Source organism: Neofelis nebulosa, chromosome 2 (assembly GCF_028018385.1).
Source record: "Neofelis nebulosa isolate mNeoNeb1 chromosome 2, mNeoNeb1.pri, whole genome shotgun sequence".
In the NCBI taxonomy this organism is placed as follows: Eukaryota; Metazoa; Chordata; class Mammalia; order Carnivora; family Felidae; genus Neofelis; species Neofelis nebulosa.
This window is the reverse complement of record NC_080783.1, coordinates 128981099-129008863: the sequence shown is the minus strand read 5'-3', so window position 1 is coordinate 129008863 and position 27765 is coordinate 128981099. Positions and strand designations below refer to the sequence as shown.

At 43.3% G+C, this 27765-nt stretch overlaps 1 protein-coding gene across 4 annotated transcripts in view; it reads left to right on the top strand.

The window, feature by feature from the left end:
- The window catches only part of ELAPOR1 (endosome-lysosome associated apoptosis and autophagy regulator 1), a 73526-nt gene that overhangs the window by 10265 nt on the left and 35496 nt on the right, over window positions 1-27765 (top strand). For all 4 annotated transcript variants that reach the window (XM_058716316.1, XM_058716314.1, XM_058716317.1 and 1 more), the window contains one exon: window positions 27502-27622. In XM_058716316.1, coding sequence (XP_058572299.1) covers window positions 27502-27622 — 121 coding nt within the window. The remainder of the gene's footprint in view (window positions 1-27501; window positions 27623-27765) is intronic.

The following is a 27765-nucleotide window of genomic DNA, read 5'->3' as shown; positions in this document are numbered from 1 at the left end:
AATTTACATCCATGTTAGTTGGCATATAGTGCAATAATAATTTCAGGAGTAGGACCTAGTGATTCATCCTCTACATATAACACCCAGTGTTCATTCCAACAAGTATCTTCCTTAATGCCCCTTGCCCATTTAGCCCTTCCTCTACCCACAACCCCTCCAGCAACCCTCAGTTTGTTCTCTATATTTTAAGGGTCTCTTATGTTTTGTCCCCCTCCCTGTTTTTATATTATTTTTGTTTCCCTTCCCCTATGTTCATCTGTTTTATATCTTAAATTCTATATTTATATAGAATTTAAATTTTTATCTTAAATTCTGAGTAAAGTCATATGATATTTGTCTTTCTCTGACTTATTTCACTTAGCATAATACCCTCTAGCTCCATCCACGTAGTTGCAAATGACAAGATTTCATTTTTTTAAAAATTTTTTTTTCAACGTTTTTTATTTATTTTTGGGACAGAGAGAGACAGAGCATGAACGGGGGAGGGGCAGAGAGAGAGGGAGACACAGAATCGGAAACAGGCTCCAGGCTCCGAGCCATCAGCCCAGAGCCTGACGCGGGGCTCGAACTCACGGACCGCGAGATCGTGACCTGGCTGAAGTCGGACGCTTAACCGACTGCGCCACCCAGGCGCCCCAAGATTTCATTTTTTGATCACTGAGTAACACTCCATTGTACATATATGCCACATCTTCTTTATCCATTCATCTGTCATTGGACATTTGGGCTCTTTCCATACTTGGGCTATTGTCAATAGCGCTTCTATAAACATTGGGGTGCATGAGTCCCTTTGAAACAGCACACCTGTATCCTTTGGATAAATACCTAGAAGTGCAATTGCTGGGTTGTAGGGTAGTCCTACTTTTAATTTTTTGAGGAATCCCCATACCATTTTCCAGAGTGGCTGCACCAGTTTGCATTCCTACCAGCAGTGCAAAAGAATTCCCCTTTCTCCACATCATCAAATGAATTCCTTTTTTTTTGTCTTTGCTATCTTTTTTATTTACTTATTTTATTTATTTTTTATTTTTAACTTGTTTTATTTTTTATTTTTTAAAATTTACATCCAAATTAGTTAGCATATAGTGCAACGATGATTTCAGGAGTAGATTCCTTAGTGCCCCTTACCCATTTAGCTCCCCCCCCATCCCTCCAGTAACCCTCAGTTTTTTCTCCATATTTATGAGTCTCTTCTGTTTTGTCCCCCTCCCTGTTTTTATATTATTTTTGTTTCCCTTCCCCTATGTTCATCTGTTTTACATCTTAAATCCTACATATGAGTGAAGTCATATGATATTTGTCTTTCTCTGACTAATTTCACTTAGCATAATCCCCTCCAGTTCCATCCACGTAGTTGCAGATGGCAAGATTTCATTCTTTTTGATTGCCGAGTAATACTCCATTGTATATATATACCACATCTTCTTTATCCATTCATTCATCAATGGCCATTTGGGCTCTTTCCATACTTTGGCTATCGTTGATATTGCTGCTATAAACATGGGGGTGTGTGTGTCCCTTCGAAACAGCACACCTGTATCCCTTGGATAAATGCCTAGTACTGCAATTGCTGGGTTGTAGGGTAGTTCTATTTTAAGTTTTTTGAGGAACCTCCATACTGTTTTCCAGAGTGGCTGCACCAGCTTGCATTCCCACCAACAATGGAAAAGAGATCCTCTTTCTCCGCATCCTCGCCAACATCTGTTGTTGCTTGAGTTGTTAACGTTAGCCATTCTGACAGGTGTAAGGTGGTATCTCATTGTGGTTTTGATTTGTATTTCCCTGATGATGAGTGATGTTGAACATTTTTTCATGTGTCGGTTGGCCATCTGGATGTCTTCTTTGGAGAAGTGTCTATTCATGTCTTTTGCCCATTTCTTCACTGGATTATTTATTTTTTGGGTGTTGAGTTGGATAAGTTCTTTATAGATTTTCGATACTAACCCTTTCTCTGATATGTCATTTGCAAATATCTTCTCCCATTCTGTCGGTTGCCTTTTAGTTTTGCTGATTGTTTCCTTTGCTGTGCAGAAGCTTTTTATTTTGATGAGGTCCCAGTAGCTCATTTTTGCTTTTGTTTCCCTTGCCTCTGGAGATGTGTTGAGTAAGAAGTTGCTGTGGCCAAGATCAAAGAGGTTTTTGCCTGCTTTCTCCTCAAGGATTTTGATGACTTCCTGTCCTACATTTAAGTCTTTCATCCATTTTGGGTTTATTTTTGTGTATGGTGTAAGAAAGTGGTCCAGGTTCATTCTTCTGCATGTCACTGTCCAGTTTTCCCAGCACCACTTGCTGAAGAGACTGTCTTTATTCCACTGGATATTCTTTCCTGCTTTGTCAAAGATTAGTTGGTCATACGTTTGTGAGTCCATTTCTTGGTTCTCTATTCTGTTCCATTGATCTGAGTGTCTGTTTGTGTGCCAGTACCATACTGTCTTGGTGATTACAGCTTTGTAGTATAGCTTGAAGTCTGAGATGGTGATGCCTCCTGCTTTGGTTTTCTTTTTCAAGATCACTTTGGCTATTTGGGGTCTTTTCTGGTTCCATACAAATTTTAGGATTATTTTTTCTATCTCTGTGAAGAATGCTGGTGTTATTTTGATAGGGATTGCATTGAATATGTAGACTGCTTTGGGTAGTATCAACATCTTAACAATATTTGTTCTTCCTATCCAGGAACATGGAATCTTTTTCCATTTTTTTGTGTCTTCTTCAATTTCTTTCATAAGCTTTCTATAGTTTTCAGTGTATAGATTTTTCACCTCTTTGGTTAGATTTATTCCGAGGTATTTTATGGTTTTTGGTGCAACTGTAAATGGGATCGGTTCCTTGATTTCTCTTTCTGCCGCTTCATTGTTGGTGTATAGGAATGCAACCGATTTCTGTGCGCTGATTTTATATCCTGCAACTTTGCTGAATTCCTGAATCAATTCCAGCAGTTTTTTTGTGGAATCTTTTGGGTTTTCCATACAAAGTATCATGTTATCTGCGAAGAGTGAAAGTTTGACCTCCTCCTGGCCAATTTGGATGCCTTTTCTTTCTTTGTATTGTCTGATTGCAGAGGCTAAGACTTTCAATACTATGTTGAATAACAGTGGCAAACGTGGACATCCCTGTCTTGTTCCTGACCTTAGGGGGAAAGCTCTCAGTTTTTCCCCATTGAGGATGATATTAGCATTGGGTCGTTCATATATGGCTTTTATGATCCCGAGGTATGCTACTTCTATCCCTACCTTCTTGAGGGTTTTTATCAAGAAAGGATGCTGTATTTTGTCAAATGCTTTCTCTGCATCTATTGAGAGGATCATATGGTTCTTGTCCTTTCCTTTATTGATGTGATGAATCACATTAATTGTTGTGTGGAGCCTGAACCAACCCTGCCTCCCAGGTATAAACATCAGATGAATTCTTAAATGTAGACATAGTGGGTCAAAGAGTCCAAGTGTTTAACATTTCAATAGATGTGTGTCAGGTTGGGAGCATGGGTTTTTAAAGCTAGCATTAGCCTTCTCCACCTGCAGTCAGATGGAGGAAGAGGGAGGCCTTGCCTGGAAAGACTGCTGCCAATTTATTCCCCCCCTGGGAATCACTGAGACCCAGAGGGCAGGGTTGAAGAGCCTGTCAGCTTTATCAAGCTGCCAGCTTTTCCGAGTCAGGGCAGATGGGCCTGATGGCTAATTTTGCCAGATTTTCAGAAAATAATTTGGTCCAATTTATAGCTTTTTCTCAGTCTGTATCATTCCTCTTGTAAGTGACAAAAATTGTGCCATTTGTCACATTTCTTCTTAAGCTCTCCTTCTATGTCATACCAGATAAAGCACAGAACAGATAATTATAGTTAGTGCTTGACAGCTGCCAAAAGAAAATACATTTTTCATACTTCCGAGCTCTCCACTTTTCAAAATCTTTTTAAGTCTGAGAGCCCCAATATGAGGTTATCACCCATTCTTCTCTTTCGATTTGACATGTGTTATTAAAGGCATTTATAAAAGACCCACAGAACTATGTGGGGTGAAAAAAATAAATACGCTGATTTTCACAGACCTAGAATGTGATTTTCTAAATTGGAATTGTACTGATGATACAAAATAAAATGCAAAACTAGCAATAATAATTGGACTTTAATAAGCCTGTGTGCTAATTGGAGTATCCTCTTTTTACTGCATGCACAACAGTCAAGGAGACCTGTTTCTGAATTAGAAAGGAAACTGAAATTGGCTAATTTTCTGCTTGAAATTGATTACTTTGCCCTCCAACCTCAATCATGTGAAAATAAAAGAGTGGCTAATAATCCACCAAGAGGAAAGATAAAGGAAGCATCAATTGTATCTGTTCATCTGACTTGGTTCAGATTCTCATAAGGATGGTGCGGCTCAGGATAGCACTTTGGAAAAGTCAGGCCTGCCAAGCCCTGTGCTGAACTAGATGCTCCATAAAGTTTGAATTAATGGGTCAACTTACTTTCCTTATAAAACATTTGTTTTAATAAATCGGTGCTAGAGCTCCCATTTGCATGCATTCAGCTGTATGTATAAATCATCTATAAAAGAAAAGAAGGGATTGTGGGGTACCTGGGTGGCTCAGTCAGTTAAGTAAGCATCTGACTTTGGCTCAGGTCATGATCTCGCAGTTCGTGAGTTTGAGCCCTGCATTGGGCTCTCTGCTGTCAGTGCGGAGCCTGCTTCAGCTCCTCTGTCTCCCTCTCTCTCTGCCACTCCTGCACACGTGCACTCTCTCTCTCTCAAAAATAAATGAACATTGGGGCGCCTGGGTGGCGCAGTCGGTTAAGCGTCCGACTTCAGCCAGGTCACGATCTCGCGGTCCGTGAGTTCGAGCCCCGCGTCAGGCTCTGGGCTGATGGCTCGGAGCCTGCAGCCTGTTTCCGATTCTGTGTCTCCCTCTCTCTCTGCCCCTCCCCCGTTCATGCTCTGTCTCTCTCTGTCCCAAAAATAAATAAAAAACATTGAAAAAAAAATAAATGAACATTAAAGAAAAAAAATGTTTAAACAGGGCACCTGAGTGGTTCAGTTGGTTAAGTGTCTGACTTCAACTCAGGTCACGATCTGGCGGTTCACGAGTTCCAGCCCCGAATTGGGCTCTGTGCTGACAGCTCAGAGCCTGGAGCCTGCTTTGGGTTCTGTGTGTCTCCCTCTCTCTCTGCCCCTCCCCTGATCATGCTCTGTCTCTCTCTCTCTCTCTCTCTCAAAACTAAATAAACGTAAATTTATTTTTCTTTTTATTTATTCATTTATTTTTTTATTTTTTTAAATTTACATCCAAATTAGTTAGCATATAGTGCAACAATGATTTCAGGAGTAGATTCCTTAGTGCCCCTTACCCATTTAGCCCATCCCCCCCTCCCACAACCCCTCCAGTAACCCTCAGTTTGTTCTCCATATTTATGAGTCTCTTCTGTTTTGTCCCCCTCCCTGTTTTTATATTATTTTTGTTTCCCTTCCCGTATGTTCATCTGTTTTGTCTCTTAAAGTCCTCATATGAGTGAAGTCATATGATTTTTGTCTTTCTCTGACTGACTAATTTCACTTAGCATAGTACCCCCCAGTTCCATCCACATAGTTATAAATGGCAAGATTTCATTATTTTTGATTGCTGAATAATACTCCATTGTATATATATACCACATCTTCTTTATCCATTCATCCATAGATGGACATTTGGGCTCTTTCCATACTTTGGCTATTGTTGAAATGTAAAAAAAAAATTTAAAAACTTAAAAAAAGAAAAGAAAAGATGGGATTATGACCAAATATAAAGTAAATAACAGCTTAGCAACAAGTCATAAGAAAACAAAGAACTATGGGGGGGTGGAGGGGAAGACATGTTGTTAAACAATCACATGTGTTTTTAGCCCTAGGGTATCTAAAAGACTACTCCTGATTTTTATATTCACCAGCTAGTTTTTCTTAGGTGGGGATAGATTCAGGTAAGGTTACAGAAGAATGTGTGATTGTGGCCAATGTACTTGGTTGTGTTTAATGTAACTCTCATTCTAGTCAGATGATGAGTGACCAAAGGGAGTGGGCATGAATGAGTGTGAGCAGAAAAAGGTGGTACCGCTGGGAATATGCAACAGATTCTCAGGAGCTTCTCTGAAAAATGAGACATCCTCTTAATTTTTAGATAACTTAAAAATCTCAGGCTTTGTTTTTGAAGTTATTGATATCACCCCATTTCCATTAAAATCTTTATTTTATATGTGCAGAAACTGAGGCCCAAGGAGATCAACAGGTTGGTTCACTCTGGGGAGTGTTGTTTAGATATAAAACTGTGACCTCACAAAAAACTGCTGTTAAGGTGGATCTCAGTAGCCATCCAGACATAAGGCATCCTGACTAGCTCCCTAAGATAGTGGAATGGTGCTTATCCTCAGGTAGGTTATATTGCTTAACAATTACAATTGTTTAAAAAAGTACTTTTCACCCCAGATAATGAGAGGCTCACTATTTCTAGAGTGAACCCCCTACTATTGGGGTAAAAAGTATTCTTTTCTAAACTTTGTAATTATGAAGCAACATAATTGGTCCTCTGATGTCCCTATTGTTTATGGCACTCGTTTCCTCCACCCTAGACCCTTTCTGTTTTTTTCCTTCTTAGGAAGATTGACAGATATTGTCCATATTGGTACCTAGGCCCAGAGAACAGTTATCGTTAGAGTACTCACAGTTTGAAAACATTAATGACAGATTTCCTCTAGAGATCATGGGCCATCGTCAAGTTTTCTCCACCAAATACTTATTTTTTTCTCTTATATATTTAATCCTCTGAAATTTAAAATAATTCACATAGCAAGTATTTATTGAACATCATGCACTGAAGGAACCCTGGAAGAATGATAGGACATGAAACTGACATCGATGCCACCTACAGTCTTTCAAGGAACAAGCAGTTACAAACGGAGATCAGTGCATGATAGCATGAGGCCAGATCGGAAGGAGCAGTGGGCAGAGCACTGCCTCTGGAGCCGGTTCATATCCCTGGTGAAGCTTCACTGGCTGTCAGACTCAATTGTCAAAGGAACTAATCATATGTAATTTGAAGGATTTTTGTGAAATTAGAAATGAGAAATAAGATATGCACAGTGATAAGTTGTATTTGTTTGTTAGGGCTGCAGTAACAGAGTGCCACAAGTTGGATGTCTTAAAACAACAGAAATTTATTCTCCCACAGTTGTGGAGGCAAGAGGTTCAAATTCAAAGGGTCGCGGTGTCTCTGTGTTGGCTCTAGGGAAGAGTCTTCCCTTCTTTTTCTCGCTTCTGGTGGTTGCCAGAAATCCTTGGCACTCCTTGATTGGTAGCATCACTTCAATCCTTGCTCTCTTGTCACATGGTCTTCTCCTGGTGTGTTTCTGTGTCTTCACATGGCCTTCTTTTTTTTTTTTTTTAATTTTTTTTTCAACGTTTTTAATTTATTTTGGGGACAGAGAGAGACAGAGCATGAACGGGGGAGGGGCAGAGAGAGAGGGAGACACAGAATCGGAAACAGGCTCCAGGCTCCGAGCCATCAGCCCAGAGCCTGACGCGGGGCTTGAACTCACGGACCGCGAGATCGTGACCTGGCTGAAGTCGGACGCTTAACCGACTGCGCCACCCAGGCGCCCCTCACATGGCCTTCTTATAAGGACATCAGTTATTGAATCGAGGGTCCGTCCTACTCCAGTATGACCTCCTCTTAACCAATGACATCTGCAAACACCCTGTTTCCAAATAAGGTTACACCTTCTGAGGCTCTGGGTGGACATGACTTTTGGAGGGACACTATTCAGCCAGTACACCAGCACATAGTAAGTACTCAGTAAGTCGAAGTGATTATGGTTACCAAGAGCCAAAGTGCAAACGAACCGAGAAAAGCGATTTCAGTACAAGCTGGTGTGGTTAAGGAGAGCTTCTCCAAAGATGTGAGAAGGTCAAGCAGGGCTTTAGAGAAGTGGTAAAATTTAGATAAGAACTGAAGGTGTAGGTATGGTGGGGGAGGAGAACGGCATATCAATATTTTAACAATGGGACTATTAACCATGTAAAATCAGCTATTAATGAGACAAATCTCCTTTGTTCCAACAGGAATTTAAAACTATAATCTTTTTCTGAATGGATAAGCACATATATTGTCTATTGTTATCTATTATCTATTACTTTATAACCAATGACCCTAAAACTTGGTGGCTTAAAAATAACAAACATTCATGATCTCCGTTTCTGTGGGTCAGGAATTTAAGAGTGGCTTAGCTGGGTGATTCTGGCTCAGAGTCTATCATGAGGTTACAGGCAAGATGTCAACTTGTGTTGCAGTCCCCAAAAGCTTGTTTGGAACTTGAGGATCAGCTTCCAAGATGGTTCAGTCACATGGCTATTGGCAGGAGCAAGTTCCTCCCACATGGGTCTCTTTATAGGATTGCCAGAGCGCCCTTACCACATGGCAGCCAGCTTCCTCCAGAGCAGGTAGTCAGAGAGAGAGTGAGAGACAGAGAGCGCAAAGAAGCATCCAGGGACCCTTTTATGACCTAATCTCAAAAAGTCACACACTATCACTCTTGCCATATTCTTTCTGTTCTTTAGAAGCAAATCGCTGAGTCCAGCCCCAACTCAGGGGGAGGATTGAGCTCTTTCTTCCTTTGGAAGGAGGAGCATTCAAGAATGTGTTGACATGTTTTAAAACCACCACATCATAGTACATCATGAAATCATCCATTCCTTTGACTGTTGGACTAGTTTCCTAAATTTGATGTTCCTAAATCTCCATGTTATTATTATTACTATGTATTAATACAATAATCATTTTGAACTCTGACAGTATGCCAGACACTGTGCTTGCAGCTAGAGATTTGGAATGCATTGGTCCAATGCTTGCCTTCAGGGAGTTTATAGTTTAGTGGGAGAGGGACTATGTCATAAATATAATGCTCTTATATAAGTGACAAAAGTGAATATAAACAAAAGGCTTTGGGTTTGCACTATAAGAAGGAAACTGCAGAAATCAGAGAAGGCTTTTAGGGGTAGGTGGTATCTGAGGGCCTAGGGTAGCACCTCAAGCCTAGCCACCTCTTGGTATAGACTAGATGCTGGGAAGGTCTTTGGGGAGGGACATTCTAGGCCAGGAGATGGGAATGTGCAAAGTTTGTATGGGGGATTTTCAGGTTGTCCAGGGTGGCTTTCATGGAAGGGGAAGGAAAGGGAATGGGAAGGTGGATTGAGGCCAGTCTTAGAGGCTTTTATAGAATAGACAGTATTAGGGAGAAAGATTGAACTTGATTCTGAACACACTGGAGTTTTTTCAGGAGGGTAGTGAATGCTTACATAGGTGTTTTGGAGAATAGAAAAAGTTAGACCAGAGAAACCAGTGTAGCTGTATGTGTGAACTCATTCATTCACTAATTCATTCACCCATTCATTCATTCAACAAACTTTATTGCAGACCTGCTATGTTGCCAGGCATTGTTTATAGTCTAATGGGATATACACATATCTGAAATCATCACAGAGATAAAATTACAACTGTGACAAGTGCTACAAAGGGAAGGTACACGGTGCAATGAGAGCACCTATTATGGGATTTGACTTAAGCAGGAAGTTCAGGTAACTCTTTTCAGGGCAGTGATAACCCAGCTAGGGTCTGAAGGATGTCCAGCAGTAACAAGCCATGAAGGGGTAGGAATCAGCACATGCAAAGGCCCTGAAGTGAGTACAAAGGACTGAAAGAAGGCCAGTATAGTGTGAGGAGCAGGGAAGGAGAACATGGTGAGAAATAAGAAAGGAAAGGAAGTCAATCAAACCATGAATGGTCTTATTTTAATTAAGTAATTAGCAGTGCCTCCACCTATAAGGACTTCAGTTTTCAGGAAATATTCCATCAAAATAGTAAAAGCCAAAGATAAAATAAAGATTATGGCAGGAAAAATACAATTTAGAATGGCAAGTACAGAAAAAATAATTAAATGAATATATGAACCCTATACAAGCAAATGGACTGGAAACTTGACCCTGAGCTTCCCGGTGGCCAAGGTAAAAAATGAAAACGTTATAGAACATTCTCAGAGCCCATTAAGAAAACACATGAGAAAATTACTTAGCGGGAAGATGCAACAAAAAGATGTACTGATAGGGCAGCTGTGGCATGAGAATGGGAAGGATTAGGAACATCAGAGGAAGACATTGCAGAGAGATTCACTGATGAGGTAATATATTACTGAGACTCTATAGTATCTGTGGATATTATCTCTCAGTATCTTTGGAGATTGTTATGGGACCAGTGATTATTATTTGTCTCTTGTATATATGTATATGATATAGAGATGGAATATATCTTCTTTTCAAGCCAAGATAATTTCCTTTGGTCTCTAACTGAAATTGCAGGGGATACAGTGTTTTGATTGCTATCTATTAACCATTACAGAAGTTGGTACTGCTTGGAGTGAGAGGAAAAACCAAGATGGCTGTTTATCAGTAAGTGTAAAAGTAAAGAAGTAGGGGATTTGTCCTGATTTCTTCTGCTAAAAAGCAGGATCATCTGAGGCCTTCCTGAAAATTAGGGAGAATGGCATCCTGCTTTAATTTCTTCCATCAGATTTCACTCTTGGACCCAGGCCATTTCTGCTTTGGCAAAGCAAGGGGTGCTGATGTGAGCTGTGTTCCCAGTGATGGTGCTCCAGGCTGGCCCCAGGGGAACCTTTCGAGATTGTTGTATGCAGTGGTTGCCAGAACCTCAGGCACCATCAGGTGCCTGGCCGTGGGAGGGGGGATGCAGGAGGGCAGGAGGAACTCTGTTACCAATTTTAGTACCGCATAAAGAAGCCTTTCATTTTCTACCTCCTAGCAGAAGCCATCTGAAAAAGTGAATTTAGGCAAATGGCTTGAAGTTGAGCATTCTGCTTTGGACCCTGTTCTTTCTTCTAGCCTCTTGCTTTAGCTTTAGGTTTTCAGATTTTCTTCAACAAAGCCTCACAGCCTGCTCCAGGCAGAGCCCAGCGGTGGAACTCTGGTTTGGGCCACGCACAGGCTTTCTCCACCTCACAGGGCTCCGGGGCCTCTCCCTGGCTGGCATGTGGCTGCCACCCTCGTCTGCCACCAAGACCCTTAGAAAGAATAGTGACTTCCTTTAAGAATCAGCTCATTCTTGCAAAGGATTGCTGAGTCCTGGCCCTCTGTCCCGTGAACAGATGGCTTCTATGATGGTCTCCTCGGTTTACCGATAACAAGCAGTTCATCTGTTCAGTTGGCTGCTGTGTCTCCTGCTCTGGTCTTTTCTTCATGACTATGCAGCTGTGCAGCTAGTTTGTTCCACCTGGATCTTCACTTCATGCAACTTTGAAATCCTTTGGCAGCTTTCAAAGCTTCTTGCCCTGGAGAGGCCTGTCAGCTCTTCTTTCCCAGTGGAAAGTCCTCCATGGTGTTTCATCAGAGCTTCTCCGAGGGATGTCTCATCACTTCCAACAGAGCAAAGAAACATGAAGAAAGGGTTCAGATTTAAACACTTACCTCCAGGCACTCTCCTCCCTCCTTTTAATTAATTAATTAATTAATTTTGAGAGAGAGAGAGGAGGAGGGGTAGAGAGAGGGGGGTTCAGAGGATCCGAAGTGGGCTCCACTCTGACAGCAGAGAGCCCAATTTGGGGCTCGAACACAGGAATCACCATGAGATCATGACCTGAGCCGATGCTTGACCCACTGAGCCATCTAGGCACCCCTCTCCTCCCTCCTTTTAAAAAATACTGGAGTAGGGGCACCTAAGTGCCCCTAAGCATCCAACTCTGGATTTCTGCTCAGGTCGTGATCTCAGAATTTGTGGGTTTGAGCCCCACGTGGGGCTCTGGGCTGACAGCTCAGAGCCTGCTTGAGATTCTGGCTCCCTCTCTTTCTGCCCCTCCCCTGCTTGCACGTGTGCTCTCTCTCTCTCTCTGAAAATAAATTTAAAAACCATAAAAAAACAATAAAATAAAATAAGAACACTGGAGCCATGTAACTTTTCAGCATAAAAAGCAGTGACAATGGTGGGAATTGGAAGACGAGGTTTCTGGAAATCCTATAACTGCATAGGTGACTCAAAAAAAAAAAAAAATGACCAAGCCAATCTCTAAGTCCCCACCCACTCTCGACATCTCCCAGCCAGCTTCCTGGTTTAGTGAAGGGGCTCCCCGTTGCAGCTGGTATGAGCAGCACATGGAGGGCTTGCTACACCCCAGATTGCTGGCCCCACCCTAGAGGTTCTGATTCAGTGGGTCAATGAAAAGGCCTAAGAATTTGCATTTCTCACATGAACTTATTGAGGCTGGTGGTCTTAGGTCCACACTTTGAGAACCACTGCTTTAAATTTAATGGAAAGGAGGGGCGCCTGGCTCAGGTCATGGTCTTAGAGTTTGTGAGATTGAGGCCTGCATTAGGCTCTGCACTGACAACACATAGCCTGCTTGGCATTCCCTCTCTCCCTCTCTTTCTTTCTCTCTCTCTCTCTCTCTCTCTCTCTGCCCCTTTCTACTGCCCGACTGCACACACTCTGTCTCTCAAAATAAATAAATAAACTCTAAAAAAATAATAATAAATTTAATAGAAAGGATAAGAGTTTTGAAGACAGGTGGGTTTGGGCCCGAGTCCCAAACCAGCAGCTTACCAGCCATGTGACTTTGGGGCATATGCCTGAGCATCTCTGATCTAATTTCTCCATCCTTAATATGGGGTAAATAATATCTACCCCACAGTTCATTGATCCAACACATATTTGTCATATAACTATTGCAGTACCAAGGTTCTAAGCTAGCTGGTGGGGACATGACAATGAATGAGACCATCTTTGATGTCAAGGGATTTGGGGTAGTTGTAAAGATTAAAAAGAGAAAATTTGCAAAGTTTGAAGACCCTGAGAGATGTCTATTAAATATTCATTTCATTTCCCTCAGAGGAGGTAACATGATGCTGCTTTTACTTTTTTCAGGAGGGGGTGTCCAAAAGAGTCATCCTCAAATTTTATAGTATAGGGCCTAGAGTCATACTTCTCTCTTTGTCTAGATAGAAAATTTGAGGTATGGGCACTGGTGTCAGTTTAATCGTGTCTTCCAAAACTCATATGTACCTTGGAGTAACCCCGATGTCCTCCAGCACCTCAGAATGTGCCCTTATTTGAGATTTGGGTTTTGGCAGACTGTAGTCAAGATGAGGTCATTTGGGTGGGCCCTATTCCAATATGACTAGTGTCCTTATAAAAAGTGGAAATTTGGACACAGACACACAGACACAGACACACACACACACACACACACACACACACACACACAAAGGAGAATGCCACGCAAAGATTGGGGTTATGTTGCTGCAAACCAAGGAAATCCCAGAAGTTGTCAGCCATCACCAGAAGCTAGGAGGGAGGCATGGAACAGATTCTCCCTCTCTCATCCTGTAAAATGAAAACTGTACTGGTGCCTATATATGCCGGGACCGCCTTGATCATATTGGTATCTCCTCACCATATCCATAGTATGTATCTAAACATAGTATCCATATTTTAGCTGAATTACTCTGAAGTAAAGCAGGAAACATCTCAAAGGATTATGGTGAAGGCATAGGGTCGGAATAGAGATACGGTAGAAGTAAGCAGGGGCCAGGGAGTGAAGTGAACCTTGCAGGGAGTCCGGTGCTTACTCTGAGGGCAATGGTGGGGCAGTGGTACATTATGTTTTGTGGTTCAAGTGGGTCACTCTGGCTGTGGCCTGGAGAGTGGCTTGGAGGAAAGGAGGGAGCCAAGCCCAGGAGACAAGTGAGGAGGCTTCTCTAGGCAAGAAGTAATTGTGTTTTGTCTTCATTGGTAGCAGTGTGGATGGAGAGAGGTGGACTGACTCAAAAGATATTGTGGAGGTAGAAAACAGATAGGTCTCAGTGATTACGTGGGGCCTAAGAGAGGTGTCAGGAACACAGTTGCTGGCTTGAACAAGTACTGAATGTAGCAGTTTCAATATCAGAGCAAAAAGACAATGCCAAGACTGGTATTTTATCTTTTAAAGTGTTTGGGGGGGGTGCCTGGGTGCCTCAGTCAGTTGGCCATAAGACTCCTGAACTCTGCTCAGGTCATGATCCTCATGGCTCATGGGATCAAGCCCTGAGTCAGGCTCTGCATTGACTCACTCTGCAGTGTGATGCCTGCTTGGGATTCTGTCTCTGCCCCTCCTACACATGTGCACAAGCACATGTTCTTTCTCTCTCTTGAAATAAATAAACTTAAAAAAAAACCCTACTTTAAAAAGTGTTTGGAATATATTAAATATTTTAAAGAAATAAGTAAAACTAAATATTTAAACATTTTTTGAAGTTTTATTTATTTTGAGAGAGAGAGAGAGAGGACATGTGCACATGAGTTGGGGAGGGGCAGAGAGAGAAGGAGAGAGAGAATCCCAACCAGGCTCTGCGCTGTCAGCACAGAGCCCAACTCGGTGCTTGATCTCCCAAACCATGAGATCATGAGCTGAGATGAAATCAAGGCTCCCCCACTCAACCAGCTGAGCTACCCAAGCACCCCACTAAATAGTCAGACTTTTCAAGTGCACCTTCTATAACACATTAAGTAAATCACATTAATAAAAATATAAACATTATCATTCTCATATAAATTGTTAGCAGATAAAATTAATGAAAATAAAGTATTATTCAACAAACCCTAAAGATCATTATTGCTACCACAGGTGGATTATGGTATCATTCAGTTAGGTATGGAACACCAGGTGGGGAGGGTAGTTAAGAACTATTTTTTTTTTACTTTTTATTAAAAAAAAATTTTAATGTTTTATTTATTTTTGAGAGAGACACACAGACAGACAGACAGACAATGAGTGTGGGGGGGGGGGGGCAGAGAGAGAGAGGGAGACACAGAATCTGAAACAGGCTCCAGGCTCTGAGCTGTCAGCACAAAGCCCGACGCGGGGCTCAAACTGGGAACAATGAGATCATGACCCAGGCTGAAGTCAGATGCTTAACCAACTGAGCCACCCAGGTGCCCCTATTATTTTTTTTAATGTTTTATTTATTTTTGAGAGGGCGTGAGTGGGGGAGGAGTGGAGAGGGAGGGGGACACGGGATCTGAAGTGGGCTATGTGCTGACAGCAGCAAGCCTGTTTTGGGGCTCGAACTCACAAACCGAACCATGAGATGATGACCTGAGCCAAAGTCACATGCTCAACATACAGAGCCACCCAGGCACCCTGAGAACTATTTTAAAATGTTGGTTCTGATGCGCCTGACGAAAACCTGCATAGGCAATTAAAGCTAAGGGTTGGGGGCACCTGGGCAGCTCAGTCAGTTAAGCATCTGACTCTTGATTTTGGTTGAGGTCATGATCTCACGGTTCAAGGTTTGTGGGATCAAGCCCGGCCTTGGGCTCTACTCTGACAGCACGGAGTCTGCTTGGGATTTTTCTCTCTTCCTCTCTCTCTGCCCTTTCCCCACTCATGTGAGCACTCTCTCTTTTTCAAAATAAATAAGTAAACTTAAAAAAAATAAGGATAAGGATCAGGAGCTCTGGGGTAAGGGCTGAGCTCAAGGTATAAACTTGGAATTATCAGTCCATGAAGGCAATTGAAACTTTGGAAATAGCTTTGTGTAAGCGATTTGAACTGAGCTTTAGGAAAGTCTAGGATTTTAATTGAACTAGAAGATGTGTAGGTAGAAGGATGGATTTACAAACTGAGGAAAAGAGCAAAGCAAAGAAAGCTATGGTGTTAAGATTAAGTGGATACTGTTAGCCGTGCGCTGGCCAATGTTTAACAACTTGCTCTTCAGAGGTGAAGGGAAACCCTGGTTTATCGTGTTTGCTGATTTCCGTGGTATAAATGCTCCCATTAGAGTCACTGTCAAGCTATCAGCGTCACTGAGCATGGGGTTGGGAACAGATGAGCACAATCAGCTGTTGTAAGCTCATGTTGTGAGCAAGTGAACTTAGCCCACAGCTAAACGCAGTCCTGATGGAGAGGGAGGGTTCTATCTGGGAGTGGTGTTGGATACATTGAAGATAAAGTGAACGACTAGTGTGGCTGTGAAGACAGATGACAACAAGTGTTGACAAGGAGGTGGAGAAATCGAAACCTTCATACATCGCTTCTCGGCCTTTTGGCCAAGATCAAGTGTAGAAACCTTCATACAGTGCTGCTGGGAATATAAAATGGTGCAGCCACTGTGGAAGGCAGTTCGGCAGTTCTTCAAGAAGTAAACGTGGAGTTACCATATGACCGAGCAATTCCACTCCTAACTATATTTCCAAGAGAACTGAAACATATGTTAACACAAAAACTTGTCCATGAATACTCATAGCAGCAATATTAACAATAGCCAAAAAGTGGAAACATCCCAAATGTCCGAGTAATGAATGGATAAATAAAATGTGGTATATCCATACAATGGAATGTTATTGGGCCATAAAAAGAAATTAAATACTGATACAAGCTACCACATGGAGGAACCATTGAAAACCTTACGCTAAGTAAGAGAAGTCAGATACAAAAGGCTGTCTATTGGGGGCACCTGGCTGGCTAAGTTGGTAGAGCATGAGACTCTTCATCTCTGGGTCATGAGTTCAAGCCCCATGTTGAGATTACAAATGAAATGAAATGAAAATGAAATGAAATGAAATGAAATGAAATGAAATGAAATGAAATGAAATGAAATAAAACAGCCACCTATTGTATAATGCCATTTATGTGAAATGTCAGTAATAGATAAATCCATGACCCATAGAGTAGACTGGGGGTTGCCAGGAGCTGGGGGATGGGAAGATGGAGAGTGAATGTTGATTGGTAAGATTTTGAGGACTCTTAACCCCCAGTTTGAGAAACAATATTCTAAGAGATTGTGGCATGGCAGCTGTTCAGATATGTTTGCTTCATTGGAATTACTGAAGCCCTGACTGCTGACCTGGCTCTCCAGGCTGGAAGTCTCTCCACCAGGTCAAGTTCTCCGTCACAAACAGCTAACACATCTGAATATGAAGCTGTCCTTGGAGAGCTTTGCATAGGCCAAGCCTAGTTGGCTTGTGTCTTTCATGCATGATTAAAAGCTCAGGTGAAAAAAATTTGATGGAACATTTTGATCTCATTAAAAACCAAGAAAAGCACATCTTTGAAATATAATCTCATAAAACCCTGCTTGTAGACAGATGTGTGTACCAAATTCTCACCTATCAGAAAGGGATTGAAATTTATAAAGGGACATTTTGTTTCCTGGCGACAAAGCCATTTCAATCCTAGGGATATTTACAAGCAATACCGAAAAGCTCTCTGCACCTGACAGACTGGCTGCAGGTACCAAGTGTCTAAATGTCAGCGACCAGCCTCTCTCTTGGAGAGATTAGCTTTGGAGGAGTTGTTGGGGGAGAAAAAGTGGAAAAAGGACAGATGTTATTTCATATGTATGAGCAGACTGGGATTAGGGGGTGAGTCAAGACGGGTGGTAAACAGCAAGGGGAACCAGGGAGGTCTAACTGCTGCTGTCATCATTGCTGTTAGGCCAGAAATGGCTCCTTCCTCATAGCCCTCACAGAAAGAGGAGTGAAGAGCCTGGGCACTCCCTCCATGAGCTCTCTGCAGGCAGGGTCAGCTGACTTTGTTTTCTTTTTTCTTTTTGTTAGCCAATTTACAAAGAGCTGAACATAATCTCCTAATTGTCCTGAGAATTTGATGTTACTCAGTTTGGGTGGGTGGGTGGGATCCACTCAATCATCTTAGCAGGGCATTGTCATCCCTGTTTTATGGGCACAGGGTTTAACCACGGGTCCGCGGTTGTGCAGGACAAGATGAGAGTCTGGATCCCTGGGGTCTAATCCAGAGCGCCTTGCACAACTCCAGAACCACTCTAGAGTCTGCCCTTTTGCCACCATTCAGTCACTCAACAAATACTAATTGATAGTGTTTGTGTCAGGCACTGTTCTGGGCCCTTGGGCTACATCAGTGAACAAAAACAAAGATGCCTCTTCTTGTGTTGTTTCTGATCTGGAGTGAGGGCAAGGGCAGAAATAGACAATAAACACAACGAAAAGTTAAGTTAGAAAGTGTGTTTGAAGGTGGTAAGTGTATAGAAGAAAGGAGTCACTTAGGATTTGAAAATTGATAGGGTGGGAGGGGAGGAATTACAATTGTAAATAGGGAGGTGGAAGCAGGAGGAATAATATCAGGGGCCTTGGTAGGGGCTGAAGGGGAGGGTGCATGTAAAGAGAAGAGCCCCAGAGCCGGGTGCAAGGGTGCTCGTACGTGTCACTAATGGCGGCTGTCGTTACCACACCAGTTCCATCTCCTGTGCCCAAAGTGGACAGGCAGCTCTAGTTCCAGACAGGCTGGACAGCAGGGCCTGCCTGACCCAGGGCCTGGTGGCACAAAGTGCCCCAGCTGGGTGTGAAGACCCAGCAACCAGTTTTGTGTAATGTGCCCATGGTCAAATGAGCTGGGGTGACCGAGTGCCGTCTGCGGTTTTTGATCAAAATGGGAGTTGAAAACCCCAGAGTCGAATAGAAAATGCTGAAAGAAGGGGCAGCGGAAGGCCAAGGCTCCCCCATCCTCCTTCAGACTGGGAGCCCCGGGGCTCCCAGCTCCGTGTTGCTAGGCAACAGCACACAGATTGAGGGCAGCCAGCAGGGGCCAGCCTGCCTGGGGTCTGTTTGCTTTGGCTGCTGCTGGGTCTGGTACCTGTTCCGGGGGAGAGGCTGTGTCACTTGGAAGCAAACACCTGACTGTGTAGGGTTATTAAAGGAAAGCCAAAAAGCCATCCTTGACTCTGAGTCGGCCTCAGGGCCTGCAATTCCACCTTTAGCAATTTGCTCCTTCAAGCAAAGTCTGTGGTGTCAAACTTTTTGGGGGCTAAAACAAAATCTTAACTGAGAAGACTATGCAGAAGAGATTTTAGGGAGGAAAATGTTGCTTCATTAAAGGGGGGAATCCCCACTCCCGGCTGAAGGGGCTTTCTAAACCCCTAGGTTCTGAACCATAATTTGAAAATCCTTGGCTTAAAGTATTTCAGCCCCCTGTTAAAAAGTGAACAGCCACGGGGCGCCTGGGTGGCGCAGTCGGTTAAGCGTCCGACTTCAGCCAGGTCACGATCTCGCGGTCTGTGAGTTTGAGCCCCGCGTCAGGCTCTGGGCTGATGGCTCGGAGCCTGGAGCCTGTTTCCGCTTCTGTGTCTCCCTCTCTCTCTGCCCCTCCCCATTCATGCTCTGTCTCTCTCTGTCCCAAAAAAATAAATAAAAAACGTTATTTTAATTTTATATTTTTAAATGTTTATTTATTTTGTTTGTTTATTTTTAAATGTTTATTTTTGAGAGAGAGAGAGAGAGACAGAGCGTAAGTGGGGCAGTGGCAGAGAGAGAGGGAGACAGAATCTGAAGCAGGCTCCAGCCTCTGAGTTGTCAGCACAGAGCCTGACATGGGGCTTGAACCTGGGAACAGCAAGATCATGACCTGAGCCAAAGTCGGACGCTTAACCGACTGAGCCACTCAGGCGCCCCAATATTAAGCTATTTTAAAATTACTAATATGTTATGATAGATTTTCATGGTTTTCTGCTGGGGTAGGGATGGTGGAGAACAGACTCCTCTGAGGATCTGATGAAATCTGTACACCCTCTGCCCAGGAAAATGCACATACATGAAATTCTGCATCTGGTTGTATCGGGGAAGTTGTCCATAGACCATAGATTAAGGAGCTCTCTGTCTTTCAGGACATTTGTTTATCTGATTTACTTCCAAATGGGACAATACTTAAGTCTTGAGAAGAGTGAGTTTTGAAGGAGGGAGGGAGGAGAATCAGAATCTTGGGGATGGAGTCTGTATTTTTAACATGATCTCCAAGCAGTTGTGATGATCAGGTAGGCATGGGCATCAGGGCTCTGGAGGTGGTTTGTCTAGCCCCTAAGGCCCAGGAGACACTGCTGTGAGTTGGCAGCCCTTATGAGGGTGAGGAAGAGGGAGGCAGAGAGAGAGAAGCCCTGCTTTCCCTCTCTAGTCTGACAAGCTGGAGAATAGGAAAGACCCTGTGTTCTCCATCCTGCCCTTCGTAATAGGAAACTGAGGTTACTTGTGCCCCTGAGCCTCAGCCAGGCCCTCCACTCAAAATTCAAATGAGGGCACTCCAAAGCAAAAAGAACAAAGACCAGTACTTCAGGACACCATCCAGCTAGGACTGGGCCTAAGAAAGAGTATCATTTGGGACACTGATGTTCAAATTCCGATATTTGTGGTTTTCCATGTTCTGTATTAATGAGAGGTCATTCCTCCCTCCTAGCAAAGGGTTAGTGTCTCCTTAATAGTCAGGATTGTTTAATGGGATCTGCTCCCATCTGGGTCAGGTGCTTTCCAAGCAAAGAAGCATTCGCCACTGAGTCAACAAATAACCTATTGATCCCGCTGTACCAAGCTTGGGGCGTTTTCACTGGTCTACCTCGCCTCCATCCTGACATTCTCTTCGGAGGATCTGGTTTTCAGGGACAGCGAGAGGACAGGAGGATGAACCTGCAGTTGGGGGAAGAGCAGGAGGCAGCCTCCTCCAGACCCCAAGGCCTGTAGTCAAAATCCGGGTTTACTTAAGAACCTGTTTCTTGACGCAGGCCCTATCCCAGCCAAGACAAACCCAAGTCGTGTTTCTCTCCTGCTTCCTTGGGTGGTTGTGACTTTATGCTACATGACTTGGTGGTTCTTGGACTTGGGATATGAGACCCTGGTTGGCTCTGTCTCTCCTGCCTGTGGTGGGGGATGTATCCCCTTCCCCCCACTGTAGTTGCTGCAGTAATCCTTCCTCCTGTCAATGTTTTGCTCAAGTGGAGCCATTTATCCAAAATGAACAGTTAAGATGTGTGCATTCCAATGTGTATAAATTTTACCTAAAAACAAAACAAAACAAACAGCAACAACTTCCAGAAGGGAGGAGTGGGTGGAAGTAAATGGGAAATGAGTAGAGGTAGATGAAGAATGACAGAAATTAAGAATTGAAGCTGGGGGGTATAGAATAATCATATTCTGTTCCAAAATTCTTGTTTTGACATTCACCACAATGAAAAGAAAAAAAGTACTTAGAGATGTCTGTTTTCTCTTAGAAGTCTCCCTACATGCCCCTTCCCCACTCAAGAATCTTGAAGAAACTCATACCCTTTACCCTAGTAATTCCACTTCTGGGAATGTATCCAAATCAAATAATGAGAGATGCACAGAAGGCTTCATAGTAATGCTATTTAAAATAAGAAAAAGTTGGACAAAATTCCATGTTAAAGGAACTGCAGTGCAATCATTAAAGCCACGGGAAAGTGCTTGTGACCAAAATTGTAAAAAAAAAAAAAAAAAAAGAGTACAAAACTCCACACTGTATGATCTTCATTTGGTTTTTAGAAATGCATGTGCATGTATAGAAAAAGAATGTGGAAAGGAATACAATCATAGGTTTAAAGTAGTGATCTCTGTTTGCTGGGCTTGTAGATTTTTATTTTCATTTTAATTCTAGCCTATATTTTCATCTTTTCTACAATGCACATTGAGCACTTTGACAATTATTTTAAAGACTGAGAAGTGCCATTTTGAAGGAAGCAGGAGGAAAAGGTGGAAGAAAGAACAGATTTCCATGCAGGTCCTAGCCGTAAAATAGTAAGGTACTGGAACTGGAAGGAATCTTGCAAATGGCTCAAATCCAAATTTCTCAGTTACAGATGAGAAGACTGAGGCCCAGAAGAGTCAAACAACCCCCTCGGCTGTTTGTTGTCAGTCTCTCAGACTGCTTGTTTTAGCACCACACGGAGCCCTTACTTCCCTCCCAGGAACTTCGCAGCTCCAGAGTGTGCCGTGTTAACCCCAGCAGGCCCCGCTTGGGGAGCAGCCTTTTGTCTTTCCAGTCTAGGCCACCTGTTGCCAGCGTCCTTGGCCAGCGGGGCTGCAGAAATGACCTGACAGGAAGAAGGCCAGAGGAGCAAGGGGCCAACTGCCACCCGATCACTCAGTGCCTCTCCCTCTGACAGTTCCAGCCAACTATCTCCCTGCCTACTCAGTTCTGCTGTGGTTACTTCTAAGGAGTGAGGTTAAATGTTTGTGGGGTCTGGCCTTGTGGCTTTCAGGCCATCATGAGTTGAAAAAGAAACAGTGCAGTTCAATGGTTACTGTCACGTTGGAGTCAAGAGACGTGTTACGGTCTTTGCCAGAGTCCTTACACATGGTCTTAGTCCATTCTGGCTACTATAACAGAACACTATGGACTGGGTAGCTTAAAAGGCAAACGTTTCTTACTCATGGTTCCGGAGACTAGGAAGTCAAAGATCAAGGTGTAGGCAAACTCATTGTCTGGTGAGAGCACTCTGCCTGGTTTGCAGATAACCCTCTCCTCACTGTATCCTCACATGGCTCTGTTCCTCTTTTTTTTTTTTTTCTTTTTCATGTTTATTTTTGAGATAGAGAGTGCCAGCGGGGGAGAAGCAGAGAGGTGGGGGACAGAGGATCAGAGCCCGATGCGGGGCTCAAACCCACAGCCATGAGATCATGGCCTGAGCTGAAGTGGGACGCTTAACCAACTAAGCCACCTAGGTGTCCTGACGCTAATCTCTTCTTGAAGGCTCTACCCTCAGGCCCTAATTACCCACCAAAGGCCTCACCTCCAAATACTATCTTATCAGGGCTTCAACATATGAATTGGTTGGGGGTGGGCACAAATGTGCAGCCCATAACAGTTATCAAAACCTTCTCTGGAGATCGTGGGGGCAAGCAGGAGTATGCAATGATAACTAACTGTAGAGAATGGTGGAAGACCAGAAATAAGCCTACCTACGTGTTTATGGTCTGTCTCCTCCCTGCCCCATCCCTGCCAGCACACTCCCCACCATGCCCACATCTACACCCTTAAGAGCTGTGACTGTCTCGGATACCACTGCTTCACCAGAACCTAGCACATAAGAGACCCTCAGTAACTACTTGTTGAACGCAGTATATGAGTAAACACCATTTTCCTAGAATGTGGAAGACCCGACATGTTCCAAGCTAACGGTATTCCCAGAGTTTAAACATTTTAGTTCCAAAAGAGCAGAATGTTTGAAAAACAGTTATTTTTTAGCACTTAATATTTATTTGTACAACTGTAACACGATGCTTCCAAACAGTTGTCAGTAGCCAACACATAAGCACCAGGGAACTGCCATGGGCATATCCAGTGAGACTGTCACGATGTCCGCTCTGTCTGTTGCCTTCCACTTTTTCCTCTACTCCTCCCTCTTGGTGTCTTTTGAATTTGGCATCTATCTATCTATCTATCTATCTATCTATCTATATATATCTACATATATATATAGGTAGATATACTTTTTAAATATATATATTTAAAAATATATATACATATATAGAGAGAGATAGATATACACTTTGGGGGATATTTCTTTTTTTTTAATTTCTTTTTTATGTTTGATTTATTTTTGAGGACAAGAGAGACAGAGCACAAGCAGGGGAGGGGCAGAGAGAGAGGGAGACATAGAATCTGAAACAGGCTCCAGGCTCTGAGCTGGCAGCCCAGAGCCCAAATGCGGGGCTCAAACTCACAGACCGCGAGATCATGACCTAAGTCGAAGTCAGACGTTTAACCAACTGAGCCACCCAGGCACCCCTGGGAGGCTATTTCTTAAATGCAACTACCAGATCACAGATTTCTACTCTCTGGGGTACTTAATAGGATAAATCAGAGGTTGGGCATTTTCCTGTGGCATAATCTTTTTTTTAATTATTTTTTTTTAATTGTGGTAAAATACACATAGCATAAAATTATCTTGAACATTAAAAAGAATTTTTAATGTTGATTTATCTTAGAGACAGAGCGTGAGTGGGGGAGGGGCAGAAAGCGAAAGAGAGAGAGAGAGACAGAATCTGAAGCAGGTTCCAGGCTCTGAGCTGTCAGCACAGGGCCCGAAGTGGGGCTCGAAACCACAAACCACGAGATCATGACTTGAGCCAAAGCCAGACGCTTAACTGCCTGAGCCCCCCAGATCCCCCTATCTTGACCATTTTTTTTTTTTTAATTTTTTTTTCAATGTTTTTTATTTATTTTTGGGACAGAGAGACACAGAGCATGAACGGGGGAGGGGCAGAGAGAGAGGGAGACACAGAATTGGAAACAGGCTCCAGGCTCCGAGCTGTCAGCACAGAGCCCGACGCGGGGCTCGAACTCACAGACGCGAGATCGTGACCTGGCTGAAGTCGGCCGCTTAACCGACTGCGCCACCCAGGCGCCCCTATCTTGACCATTTTTAACTGAACAGCTCAGGCATTCAGCAGCCATCACCACCATCCATTGACAGAACCCTTTTCATCTTGCAAAACTGAAATTCTGTACTCAGGGCCCCAGTCCCCAGGAACCACTAATTCTACTTTTTCTCTCTATGAATTTGAGAGGTACTGTGGCTACCTCATATAAGTGGAATCATACACTATTTGTCCTTTGGTGAGTGGCTTAATACAATTGACATAATTTTCCTGTACCAACAGACAGCTCAGCATTTGACCAAGGAAGTTCCAACTTAGGGATTTTTTTCTTCTCTTCTCTCATATTCCCCAGGAGTATCGCATGTGGCTGGAGGATTTGGGGTGGGGGCAGATTAACTAAGGTGCCCACCCCTCATTTCCAAACCCTACCCTTCTTTTCCTGATGACAGGCAGCAGCCACTGCCTACTGTGCCCTGTTTGAAATTGTGAGTTGGATATGTGCACGGGGGAGTGAGGAACTGTGTGCTAGACATACATGCTGAATATATTTGTGGGTCTCCTTTGTGAATCTGTATGTTATGCAGACTATACGCTTTCAAAGATCACTGGGTGAATTGAGGTACTGTTGGGGATTTGATTTGTTCACAGAATGCTGAATAGAGTCCAGGAGTGCTGCCATTTATATCTCTGATTTAACTATCTGTCTAAGCTTATATTGTGAATAGTGAGATCTCGAAGGATAGTTTAGATTTGAAACAGCTGCAGTAGACCCAGCCACTTTGGATGGTGGAAATATCCCCAAGTGACATGAAATAAATTAGCACATATTGAAAAGGGAATTTTCTAAGGCTTGGAATCACCATTTTCCTGGCAAACCCCCCACCCAAGTGGCACCCAGGGGACACCAAATGAAAGGCGATGAAAAGAAATGCACTTGGCCCGTGTGTCTCCAAAACGCCAAATGTAGTCTGAGTGAACTGAAATTATCTGCTCGAACAGATTAGGTATTTTAACACCCATTCTCAGGCCTCCGAAGCAAGCCTGTCAGCTGGCACACAACCAACACTGTCTTATGTAATTTTTAGATTTGGCTGTTAAATTTGGCCCAGTGTGAGTCTGTGTTTGATTGGGTGTATGAGGATGGTGGATTTCTGGTGGGAAGGCCTGGGTTCTAGCTCAGTGACTTACCAGCCGTGTGAACACAGGCCATTTCACCCCTGTGTGAGTGTTTCCTCACCTGTACAGTGAGGGAAGCACTCCTGCTCTGCTTGCCTTATGGGGAATTTGAAGATCAAATGAGACCGCGTTTGGGAACCGTAAAATCACCACGCAGATGACCAGCGTAATCATGCTTACAGTGGGGACATCAAATCCTTTCTGCCCGGTTCACTCAATTTGCATTTAATTTACATACTGTGAATTTTACCCCTCATTCTTGCCTTAAAACCCTTTGGGGAGTATCATATTTAGACCTGGAATTGCTATATGTGTAGTTGCTCTCTTCACCTTAGGGTCCTCTGAGATAAGGAAAAGACTGGAATTGGGGGTGGGGGGAATAGACCCAGAGACCTGGTAGCCCAAGGGCACAAAGAATCCTGATGTTTTTCTTTCCTAGATGACACTGACGTCTAAGTCCAAAGCCAAAGATTCTCATCAAAAGTTAGGCTCACTGGGGCAGCTGGGTGGCTCAGTCAGTTAGGCATCCAACTCTTGATGTCAACTTACAGTTGGTGGGATTGAGCCCTGTGTTGGGCTTTGCGCTGACGGCACAGGACCTGCTTGGGATTCTCTCTCTCCTTCTCTCTCTGCTCCTCCCCTGCTCGCATGCACTTTCTCTCCCTCTCAAAATAAATAAACGAACATAAAAAAATTAGAACTCCCAAAACATTTCCCCCAATTTTCCCCTTCTCTGCATCTTCTCCCTTCGGATGAAATTGCTGAGTTTGTATGTTGCTATCTTGAGCCATACTGGGCGCAGCACTTAGTAACTCTAATGGCTGGGCATAGAATATATATTTGGTAAATATTTAAAATAGAGGGAAATAAAATTGTTCTCTTATCATCTTGAGTTTCTGAAACTACAGCTCGAGAAACAACACGTTCACTATATTTCCACAAATCTGAGATGCCATTGCTTCTTAGACCCACCGTTTTTTACGTATTGCAAAGAGAGGAAAAGCTTTATCAGTTAAAATATGACACAGTGCTTCCTTATTGTGTCAATTATAAGCCACTTTGACTTCACAGATGTTAAAATGTGAAATAAATATGCATTTTAGAATAAATGAAATGCAGCGTGTTTACCTCTTCCAAAAGGTAAAGATTTCTGCTTTTGGTTCTGATGCATTCTTAGATTAGCAAACTTCAAAATGGTCTCATTTTTAGTCTCAGCTCCTTGCATTTACACGTGGTATGCAATCATGCTCTTATGTGGGTTGAAAGGGGACATTAAATCGATTTTTCTTATGGACACAATAGTACCAAGTACTTCCCTGCACTTGAATATAGATTTAGGTAAGGGCGGATTATAAAATACTTGTCAGAGCCAAAATGATAATAGTTCTGTGATCTGTTGTTTATTACGAGATTTAAAAGAGTGAGAAATGTTTAAGGGCATTTGATGGATCCATTGTGGGTTTTTTTAATCCTCCAAAGTAGTGCTTTTTATTACTTTTGTTGTTACTGTTGTTCTATTTAATACTTGATTGGGCTGTTTTGTGGCTCTTATTTAGGTTATTGTTAGTTCAGTAAAGCAACTGAACTGTGAGTGTCCCACTGCACAGAGAAATTAGGCATGAATAGGTTCAGGTGATGAGAGCTGCCTGGGTGAGATAGGATGTTTTCATAAAATGTAAGGTGGGAACTCATCATCTTTCCAGGCAGAAGGGAGTGTGAAGAACAGGAAAATACAGCTTCTGTGACAATCCTTTGCACGTTTTTCACAGACCAGTTCTTGCTCATAATTCTACGGTTTAGGACAAGAAAGCTAGCACCTGTTTCCAGCCTGTTCTGTAGTTTCCTTCTCACATTCCTTTGGTCCGTTGGGTCATTATCTATATACAACAGCAAAGAGAGTCACCACACAGAAAGGATTTCTAAGGACTGGACTGTGGTTGGGTGGAGAAGAGTGATCCAAATCATTGCAGCTCCTGTGGGCTTTCTAACAAACATTCGGGCACCATGATCCTTGCTCCCTGCTGGGGCCCCAGGCGCGTGTCGGCAGCCCGGCAGCCCCGTGCTGGGCGGGAAGTGGGTGGAAAGCTGTTAATGTCTGATCACTGCTAATGCACGTTTTGCCCACTGTTGTCTCCCCTGCAGTCTGAGTACCACTACGAGTACACCGCGTGTGACAGCACGGGATCCAGGTGGAGGGTCGCCGTGCCGCACACCCCGGGCCTGTGCACCAGCCTCCCCGACCCTGTCAAGGGCACTGAGTGCTGTAAGCATTCCTGCCGCTCACCTCTGGCCTCTGCCCCGAACCTCCTGCCATCCAAGCCAGGCCCTCTCTGACAGCGCAGCTGCCTTAAGGAATCAGATCTCTCCCCCAGTTAGTCCCCAGCCCCTTTGAGATTTGGTACAGAA